This window comes from Hetaerina americana, unplaced genomic scaffold (assembly GCF_022747635.1).
Source record: "Hetaerina americana unplaced genomic scaffold, ioHetAmer1.1.p SCAF_1, whole genome shotgun sequence".
Lineage (NCBI taxonomy): Eukaryota > Metazoa > Arthropoda > Insecta > Odonata > Calopterygidae > Hetaerina > Hetaerina americana.
Window position 1 is genome coordinate 121968857 of NW_027286069.1, and position 10824 is coordinate 121979680.

Sequence of the window (10824 nt, forward strand, 5' to 3'; positions counted from 1 at the left end):
CTATTGATTTTTAATAAACCTGTTGCTTTTCAGATGAGTTACAGTTGACGGGGTTGGTCAAACCTCTTCATTTACATTATCAGCATTCAAATTAATCGAGCATCAAAATCAGTCATCGAATTATTAGTGAATATCAGATTAAATCCAAGAAACGGCAGGACATGCTGCTGCAGCAGTAACTTTTAATGACATAAATAGAAACTTATTGTAAAGTAAATGCCAAATGCTGTTATTTCTCTATGATACAACAGCTAGCCTTGGGTAATTGAAAGAGCTTTTTCTGAGACTCTAATTTAAGCCAATGGGACAACTTTATATTCCAATTGTGACAAAAAACATTTGGACAAATATGGTGAATATATATGCCTGTGCACGTGTGCATTTGTGAGTTTTAATGCCTCTTGCCCTTAGGGCTTTGAGTGAATAGTTGTTGATGCCTGGGACAAACCTCTTGATTCTTTAAGGCTGTCACAAGGGAGAAAATCCTATAGCCAATAGAAATAATGAAGAAGTTTCTGGAGTTATTCTTCATTATTTTTATTGGCTATAGGATTTTCTTCCTAGTGACAACTTGTTCAACAGCCAATAGCTCCACATCCTCTATTCTTTAAGGTGCATGGTGATATAAGCTTTCGATGGGTATCATGTAAATGCTAACAACTGCTGTTATGAGTTCATGAAGTGCTCCAGAAGTTTTAAAAAAGTGTTTGCCAAATATTCTTACAAACAATACGTGCAAAACATGTTGAGATGGTCAAGAAGGGAGTACAAATCCTTGACTGCTCACAAGGGAACCATTCATGGGCTGCCTAGAGGGAATCTTTGAGCATTTCCCAAACAGATCAATTGAATGGCATGTTATACATTAAGCGACTCAAAAATACTTTGTAAACATTTAAGCAGCACTTTATGTGCACTTAGAGATCAGCTTAATACTTAATGTCACACCTTTTGAACATTTTATGAACAATTCATCTCTTTATTGTATAACTCTCCAACTTTATAATAATTATTATATATTTTAAATCTTACTAAATTTCCTATTATCAGAATAAATAGAAACATATTAGGTATGATTTAATTTCTTTTCCTAATTTGCAATATTTTAGAAAAGCATGGCATAAACAGACATATTTTCCTTCTCCCTCATTCAGGAAATGCACAGGTGATTCGTGTCCCAACTACTACCGAGATGCTCTAGCGTTTGTGTGTGGAGGCACGGCATCGTTTGGCCTGATAGCCTTGGCAACATTGATTCCATTTCAAGTTGGAGGCAGGCGAGGTAAAATTAAATCAATCACACTCATCAAATTATATTGCATTGAAAATATTTGAGGGTTGCCCTAAAAATTACTTTCTTCTTTTGAATCATCATGAACTAGCAAGATGGCCTGAGAGATAATCCATATAAATATTTTCGTTTACAGGGCACTGAGTTCTCAACATGGCAGGAGTGAATGAGGCCCTTAAAATCATCAGTAACATGGATGTGAAGGGCAAGTTTCACTAGATTCCAGCTCCAGACAGCATTTCAACAAAAGCAAAATGAAAAAATATCGAATTGTTACTCATATTTTGAATAAACTTAATGTATACTGTCTCTTAGATAGAAATTAAAAAATAAACATGTTTTTTTAATGAAAACATCATTGCTATGATTCCTAAATTACTTATAACTGACTATCATATAAAACCATAAACACAGTAATCAACCTGAAGGTTGGTTTGGTAGGTGATGGTAAAGTTCACCCAGTACTAAGCCAACAGCCTGTGAAATTAACGCATCAGCATATAGGGGCCAATTCCTTTCCCTGAAGCTGCAGGTGGCCAGAAATATATATATATATATATATATATATATATATATATATATATATATATATATATATATATATATATACATATATATATATATACATATATACATATATATATATATATATATATATATATATATATATATATATATATATATATATATATATATATATATATATATATATATATATATATATATATATATATATACATATATACATATATATATATACATATGTATATATATACATATATATATATAGTGGTGATCAGATTGTTTTCTCTTCTGATTTTGTGTCAATTCCACCTCCTTCCCTATCTCCGCTCCCCTCTAGCCTCTCCTCCTCTCACCCCTCCTCCGCCTCCATTTCTCCCCCACCCCTAGTTCCCTTCCCTCCTTCCCTTTCTGTCGCACCCCTCACCTCTCCTATCCCAGCAGTCCTTACTTCTATTTCCTTCCATGAAGACCGAGCTGAATTCCGTCGAAATGATCAAGAAATAATGTGTGAGAGACCTTTTTATGTGTTTTTATATTGTTTGTTACTGTCTAAGTTTATTACATATATACATAGGTGTGTATATATATATTTATATATATATTCCTCCCCGGACTAAAACCTTGATGTGGTGAAAGTGCTTGTGCGTTCCGATGACCCCCATAGCTATGCTGGCGGGAGTAATAATAATTGTTAAGCGAGAGATGGAAAGGGCAAAAATAGATATTTTAGGTCTATGTGAGGTGAGATGGAAGGATAGCGGGGATTACTGGAGTGATCAGTATAGAATAATATACGGCGGCGGGGTCGAGAGCCAATGAGGGGTTGCCATTGTATTAAATGAAGAGGTGGGAAGAAGCGTAGTCAACATAGTACAGGTAACGGATAAACTATTACCAATAGAAACACAAGCAGAACCGACGAACTTGGTTGTTATTCAGGTATACATGCCACTGAGCAACCATAAGGAAGAAGAGGTAGATAGGATATACGATCAATTGGAGGACATAATCGCCTGTGTTCCTGCAGGGAAACATTTGATAGTGATGGGGGATTGGAATGCGACGATAGGCAAAGGAAGAGATTCTGATGAGGTGGGGAACTACGGTTTTGGCACGAGGAATGACCGCGGGGAGAAAGCAGTTGAGTTCTGCAGGAGAAAGGAGTCAGTAATCACCAACACTTGGTTTAGACACAACAAAAGACGCAGGTATACATGGAAAATGCCAGGTGACTCGGAAAGGTATCAGCTAGCATATCCTGGTAATACACAGGTTTAGGAACAGTGTGATAAATTTGCACAGCTTCCCAGGAGCAGATGCGGACTCAGACCGCAATTAAGTTGTTATGAAATGTAGCGTACGTTTCAAAAAGATAAGGCAGGGGCAGCGGGTTAGAAAATGGAATGTAGAAGCATTAAATGGATTAAAAAGGAAGGAGTACCGACAGGCAGTATAAGAAATCATGAAGGATGGTAAAGGGCTATGCACTATCGAAGAAAAATGGGAAAGTATTAAGAAATAATTATCAAAACCCACAAAAGACACTATTGGAACCGTTAATGCAAAAAAGACTAGGAAACGATGGATCACAGATGAGATGATAACCAAGATGGATGAGCGGAGAAAATGGAAGAATGTAAATACAGAGTTAGGCAAAATGAAGTACAAAGAGTTAACAATAAATTGAGGCGGGCAACAAATAGGGCAAGGGAAGCATGAGGGAAGAGGCAGTGTGAGGATATGGAAATTCTGCAGAGGAAGGGTGAAATTGGTGCACTGTACAGCAAAGTAAAATCTTTATCGGGAAGTAAGAAAGGGAGATCTATGCCAACAGTTAGAGATAAGGCGGGTAATATAATAGTTGACCCAGGAAAGATCCAAGAGAGATGGAAAGAATACATAGAGGAACTGTATAGTAAAGAACTTAGACCAACAAAGTTAGACACAGAAAGGAAACATGACATAGAAGAAGATAGCTTAGGTCCAGGCATACTTGAAGATGAGATAGAAAGGGCATTAAGGGAGATGAAACTAAATAAGGCCATGGGGGTGGATAACATTCCTGCAGAACTACTGAAATGTAAAGGAAAATGTGGGAGGAAGAGGCTATATGGGCTGATTCGTAGTATCTATGGGGAAGGAATCTGGCCGGAAGACTTTGTGAGATCAGTTTTAGTTCCTATTCCAAAAAAGGTAAAGGCTACGTCATGTAAGGACTACAGGACAATAAGTTTGATATCCCATACAGCTTAAGTTGTTCTCAGGATAACAAACAAAAGGATAGAGAGTAGGGCAAACGATTACCTAGGGAATGATCAGTTTGGGTTTAGGAAGGGGAGAGGTACACGTGATGCCATTACAGTAATGAGATTATTAATCAAGAGGAATATAGAACACAACCAGGAGGTGATTGCCTATTTCGTAGATTTCGAAAAAGCATTTGATTGAGTGAATTGGGAAAATCTAATGAGTATATTGCAGAAAATAGGAATAGATTGGAGGGAAAGGAGACTAATCCGCAATCTGTACATGTCTCAGACTGCTCAGGTGCGAGTGGGAAACGGGGAGTCCGGATGGGCAGTGTTAGGAAGAGGTTTAAGACAGGGTTGCCCATTATCACCGTTGCTGTTCAACCTATATGCAGAGGAAATGATCAAAGAGGCATGGGAAGAACTGGAGGTAGGAATGAAAGTGGGCGGGGAATTCGTAAAATCAGTAAGGTTTGCTGATGACCAAGATTCAGTTTGTCAGTCAGGCAAGGGGTTGCAAGCATTGCTGAGTGAAGTCGAAATTCAGTGCGACAGGTATGGGATGAGAACCAATATTAATAAAACAAAGGTTATGCGATTTTCTAGAAAGAAAAAGGCTAAGATAAACATTAAAAGAGGAGGGCAAAAGCTAGATCAGGTAGAACAGTTTACGTATTTCGGGAATTTTTTGGACCAACACGGTCTAAGTAGTAGGGACATTAGGAGAAGAATTGTGCTAGGCAAAGAGGCCTTCACAAGGAGGAGGGAGTTGAGGACAGGGACGTTGAGTAAGGATATTATGAAATGGCTCCTCAAAACTTTGATATGGAGCGTAGCTATGTACAGCGCGGAAACGTGGTCATTGAAGCAGGAAGATAGACATAGACTGGAGGCTTTTGAAATGCGGGTGTGGAGAAGAATGGAGAAGGTGAAACGGACCGAGAAGAAAACAAATGAGGAAGTACTTGGTATGGAGGGCAAAGAGAGGGGTTGGTTGGGAGAAATCCTATGGAGGCAGGAAAAATAGATATATATATATAAATGTATATATATATATATATATATATATATATATATATATATATATATATATAAACGTATATATATATATATATATATATATATATATATATATATACATTCAAACACGAAATCCCGCCAAACGGCGAATAAATACTCATTTATATACAAACAGATATAAGGAAAAGGGATAGGAACACACATAAAGGACGAACACAATAAATATATATATATATATAAACGTATATATATATATATATATATATATATATATATATATATATATATATATATATATATATATATATATATATATATCGATTATAGGGAAACACTCACTCGAGCAGTATAATATTTGGATGGCACAGTAGAACACAAATAAAATAGTAACAATTAAAAGGACATTCACAGATACGAGGAGGGACCTGATGTAGAGTAAGATGCTGGATTTTTTGTTTTGTTAGGAGTCACAAAATATTTATTTAGCATGTCCAAAAACCTAACTTAACAGGTAGATTAGCTAATAATAATATAATATATATTTTTGTTCTGCTTCTTACAAATTTCCACGAGAAACATATCTCTTTCCCTACCATTCTTCTTTTTCACCTACCTGCTTATTATATTTTTCCATCTTCTTCACACCCACATCTGAACAGCCTCTATGCCCCCTTATCATCTCCCATAAGTTTCCAAGCTACACAAAACTACATTTTGGGTTCAATTTTCCACCAGTTTTCTTTAGGTCTTTGATTAAGGTGCATAGCATGGCCTCCTACCTCTTTGGAAAAGCTCTTTCACAAAATTCAATTCTTCTTATAAAATGCTTAATACTTTGTCCACCTTTTTCTAAAGTACTTCCTGAATAAGTGAATGGATCCATCAGCTATGGTTACAGTCTTTTTTACCATTTGGATAGGCCTTTCTATTTCTTGACAATCTCATTACCTTCATTTTCTTACGATTAATACTCATACTTGTAACACTGATTCCGCATTGCACACTGTATTTATTGTATGTTTTTGGCCATTTATCATCCACAAATCTTATTTGAAGAGTTCTCCACCCTTCACTCCAGCCCTTCCCGTAAGTCTCTTGCCATAGTTATAGAAAAGGACTTGTAATACTGGACAATTGCCTCATTTCATGTGCAGGTTCCTTATCAGTTATCTATCCCTACAGTCTACTCCTGTCTTCTGCACAGTGTTCATTAATTGTGCCCATGTTACTCTTCCGGATGCCTTCTCAAAATCCACCAAGGATTCAAATGCATTCTGATTATCTCAATTGTATATGTTCCATTCTGCTAGTGACCTAATTGTTTCCATGTCATCATGCTTAGCCAATCTCTTTCTAAAACCAAACTGAATCCATCCCAAATACTTATTTCCTCTCTCCTCCACACTTATGTTGATGAAGATGTAATGCCTTAGCTACAAGTGAAATCAAACTTATATTCCTCACATAATGCAGCCATAATTTCCATAATTTTGAATGGATATCAAAACTGATCTAAAAAATATCCTGGTTTCAGTCTTAAAAACTTTTATTTCCTTACTTTCATAAATTCTTGAGTGAGTACTTCTGCAGGTATTTAATCTATTCACAAAGTCTTCCTCAATTCCAACATCTCAATTCTGTTTTCTTTTCATCTATGTACATAACATCTCCTGCTTCAGTTAATATTTTTTACATTGCTTCTCTGGCAGTGCAAATAGATTTTACTTTCATAGATCCTTCAACTGCCTTCATCTTTCTGTATTCCAAGCATATTCTATCCTGTCTCTAAAAACTCTCTCACTGTTTTTTCCACCATGTTTCTCTTGTCCTGTTAGCTCCTCTCCACAGTTTATAGCAGGGAACTTTTTCTTCCTGTGTTGTGTTCTAGTACTTTCATTTCTCTCTCTGAGCCATCTTGCTAATTTCGTAAGCAATCTATGGCTTCCTTATCTCAGGAATAGGATTTTTCATTTACCATTCCTATTTTTTTTTGTTCATCATTATCTTTGTCCCTTGCTTGAGATATCCCCGTCTGTCTTCTATAGAACCAATTCCCCACCATGTTCACTTCATGTTTGACACTCTCTCCTTTAAGCCCCAGTTAAGTTTATGCATTCAATTTTCCTTTCTCCCATCTTAATTCATTCTCTAAAATTTTACATTTCATTTCATGAGCAACACATTTTAATCCAAATCCACATTAAAAATTGGCTGATAAGAAAAAGAAGAATATACCAACCATAAAGGAAATATATTAATGGAACCAAAGAGATAAAGAGAACACGAGTGGAATCCAAAAACATTTTTGACAAAAATATGCTACCAGTGAGCAATGAGAAAGAGTATGTATCATGGATGAGAATGATTCGATTTCGCGAAAATGGAGAGATTACAAATAAGCACCATGCGAAGGGATCAAACCAATCCGTCGGAATAGATGACATTCCAACATAAGGAATAGAGTATATTTTGGCCTGATTTATATTAATTATGGGAAAATAATTACTACACATATTTACGTTCCTCGTCATGAATAAAAGCAAAATATTTAAATGTCAATTAAATGTAAAAAATACTAAAATGATGGATAAACAAATTACCCTGGTGTTAGAAGTCCGTTCCGACAAAACTTACATCTTATTAGTAGACAACCTTTGATAATGAATGCAAAAATATTTTAAAATTAAAATAATATTTGACGTTATGAAGCAATTCAAATCAGTTACTACGTTCTTAAAAAATAATTATATTGTGAAAGGATATTCCACTAGTCTCAATCGATTAATAATCTTCGAGAGACGCGGCTTTCGCATCTGAGCAATTATTTTGAACCCCACCTACTACGTACCACGCATATACGCCATGTTCCTGCTCATATCCTTATAAAATATATTCGATAATTTATACCTAGGAGAGCTCACTCCCGTGTTAAGATCTGTTTACTAAAATAATCATTTATTGCTTTCAAGATTTTCTATTATTTTTCCAAGTATATTAAAATTATAATTTTTTGCTGATCTCGAGTTTGTTGATACACGGTTGGCTACACTGCTTAAGTAGTTGTGCGAAATCTCTCGAAAGTTGTTTACTATCCGCAGTAAGAGTTGTTAATGAAAATACGGCGGCTATAACGAGAATTCGTTACTAGGATCGACTTCCCTGTAAAACAACGGTAATATTAACGAAATGATTTTATCTTATTGGCGAAATATTAGCTGTAGTCCAGTACATGTGTAGGTGCTAACATTTTTCGGAACTGCTCGTTGAATTACGGTACTCATCAAACATTAATTATGCTCGCAGCTACCTTAGGTGTATTACCCATTAAGCGGCATGTCGACTTCAGTAAATAGGAAGGATTCATTGAATCAATTCATTCAGCAAATTTACGGTAGACCTGTGGTAGTCAAACTCAACAGTGGCGTGGATTACCGAGGTAAGTCGTCTCATCGTGAAACCATGTAATTTCGGTTTGTGTTAATACCTACTTCATTAAGGGAAGGATATATGTGCTTAAGTCAGCGCAGAATATCCGCAATACGATATTGCTAAGCCGTCACTTGTAGCTCTTAATTGGACCATGTTGATGTTACTTGACGTGCTATTTTTATTTTACAGGAGTGCTCGCTTGCTTAGATGGTTACATGAACATCGCATTAGAGCAAACAGAAGAATATGAAAATGGTCAACTGCAAAACAAATACGGTGATGCCTTTATTAGAGGAAATAATGTTTTGTACATTAGTACTGTTAAGAGGAGGACATAGATGTACTTTTTTCGTAATTAAACGGTGATATAACATTATTCTGCTATTTGTGTGTCACAATTTTTCTGCACTCAAAGCATGTAACCAAGTATACATAGTTATGCACTGAAAAAACAATGATATGGTATATCAAAGGTTTATTTATAAAATGGAATGTCAATGTTGACAGGTGTTATCATAACGTAGAAGTTTTACATACAAAAATATTAAACAAAAATAAAACCATCGAACATTGCCCAAAAATGATTCTTTAAAAAATAAATTCCTCTCGGATGAAACATATTAATCCTTCAAAACGATTCCCTAATACCGTTGAATTGTGATCACTGTATACCACACCTAATTACATAGCAAGCCTATTTTACACCAAATTATGTAATAAAATGTTTGTGCCTATGATTTGGATTGTATATTAGATGATGCACCATCATGAAGGGGACAATTTTTTTGTCGGGTCAATCAAAGCTAAAATTGCTGCAATTGAAGAAATTACACCAAGCACACCGACGACACCGGGACTAAAACTTGTATATCCCAAGGCGGTTAAAGGAATTAATAAATCACATGCATTCTTAACAGTATCCACAGCAATATCTTGATGGTCACTCAAAAAGGCAAATATCATCTTTACCGCACTAATTGGACATGCTGAATCGATTCTACATTGATAAGATCTGGAAGGGTTACCAAGCCTCAGAGACCTTTTGTCAACTTGTCTAGAGAGCCCACGCCATATTTCATAAACATCACGTAAAAGATTCATGGTCAAGGAATAAAGCCAATACTTGTAAGAGAGTCTACTCCAACGAGGACTATCTACATCAATAAGCCCAGTTCTCCCAAACCATAGCATGTGATCAGCTAAAAGAAATAACGCACTAGAAATTTTAGACAGGGTTAAAGTGATTCGTACAATTACATCGGCATGATGAATAGAAGACAAGGCAGAATACAAGGAATCCAAGAACCTCCCAAGTCGGAGCACTGAAATATAAAAGAAAGACATAAGCGCGTGGATGTTACTCCAACTTACGAGCGACAAGATTCGAGACAACATTGGCAGGAGCCGAGGACCATTAAAATGTTACTACAGAAGATTAAGATAGCATAAGATTAAATCAGATAAAAACAGGTTATTACATCTCCTAAATGAGCCGAAGGTATACTCTAAGCTTTGTAGTTGTTCCACAGATCGTCTACTCAAAGGCCTATCTTGCAAGTAGTGCCAAGTTGCCTTACTTCCATACTGTAGAATCCTAGAGAAAGATAATTAATAGTTCAAATATGCATATACATAATCCAAATTGCACGAATGTGCAACAACAGAATAGGAGCCCCTATAATACAGATTTATGACCGAATCGTTCTTACCTTGCTATTTTATCCCGCCCGGCAGTTTGATTGTTTAAACTGACAATTATATCCATTTTAAATTTTTACAATCCAAGTTCCACAGTTCATTGATAAATTGTGTCAACAACGAATAATGACAGTCAACTGCTACAGCGACGAGTAGCGAAGAGCGCAGAGAATTGTGCACGCAACATTCAGATTTGCAAAATAAATTGGGAGCTTAAATTGTTCATAATAGCTTGAAGAAATTGTGATAATTATTCTCAGTAATAACTCTTTGAAGATACAATCAATTGTATGCAGTTATTTGATTCGTACGTTGGGAGGAATTGCTTCCAATCACACGATTTGTGTTTGTAGAGAACGAGCAAAAGCCCATGTCGAAAGCAAGATGTTTTCAGATAAGCATCTTTTGCTTATCATCATATTGAAAGAAATTCGGGCGTTTAATCTTTTACTACGGTGTATGGAATGTGAATACTTGGTGTTGGCCAAATCACCTCTGTAAATAGAAATAAAACCATTAGTGGGAAAGAATTGCCTCGCATAGAAATATGTTAATGTGGTCTTACCTGCATACGGAATCCTAGGAATTTTGTTAATTGATTCTTGCATTTCA

At 35.9% G+C, this 10824-nt stretch overlaps 3 protein-coding genes across 7 annotated transcripts in view; 2 read left to right on the forward strand and 1 right to left on the reverse strand.

Moving 5' to 3' along the window:
- Window positions 1–1619, forward strand: part of LOC139696351 (major facilitator superfamily domain-containing protein 12-like) — a 49234-nt gene extending 47615 nt beyond the window's left edge. For all 5 annotated transcript variants that reach the window (XM_071595103.1, XM_071595084.1, XM_071595112.1 and 2 more), the window contains 2 exons: window positions 1155–1282; window positions 1428–1619. In XM_071595103.1, coding sequence (XP_071451204.1) covers window positions 1155–1282; window positions 1428–1435 — 136 coding nt within the window. In that variant the 3' untranslated portion in view covers window positions 1436–1619. The remainder of the gene's footprint in view (window positions 1–1154; window positions 1283–1427) is intronic.
- A 6415-nt stretch (window positions 1620–8034) lies between these two features.
- Window positions 8035–8890, forward strand: LOC139687134 (U6 snRNA-associated Sm-like protein LSm6). Its single transcript, XM_071584268.1, has 3 exons — window positions 8035–8257; window positions 8389–8521; window positions 8704–8890. Exons 2-3 carry the CDS (start codon window positions 8419–8421, stop codon window positions 8850–8852), a joined length of 252 nt encoding a protein of 83 aa, XP_071440369.1. The 5' UTR covers window positions 8035–8257; window positions 8389–8418; the 3' UTR covers window positions 8853–8890.
- On the reverse strand, window positions 8884–10330 carry Pex11ab (peroxin 11). The gene is made up of 3 exons (XM_071584255.1): window positions 10224–10330; window positions 9993–10108; window positions 8884–9836 (listed from the first exon to the last, which is right to left on the reverse strand). Exons 1-3 carry the CDS (start codon window positions 10277–10279, stop codon window positions 9280–9282), a joined length of 729 nt encoding a protein of 242 aa, XP_071440356.1. The 5' UTR covers window positions 10280–10330; the 3' UTR covers window positions 8884–9279.
- Window positions 10331–10824: the final 494 nt, after the last annotated feature.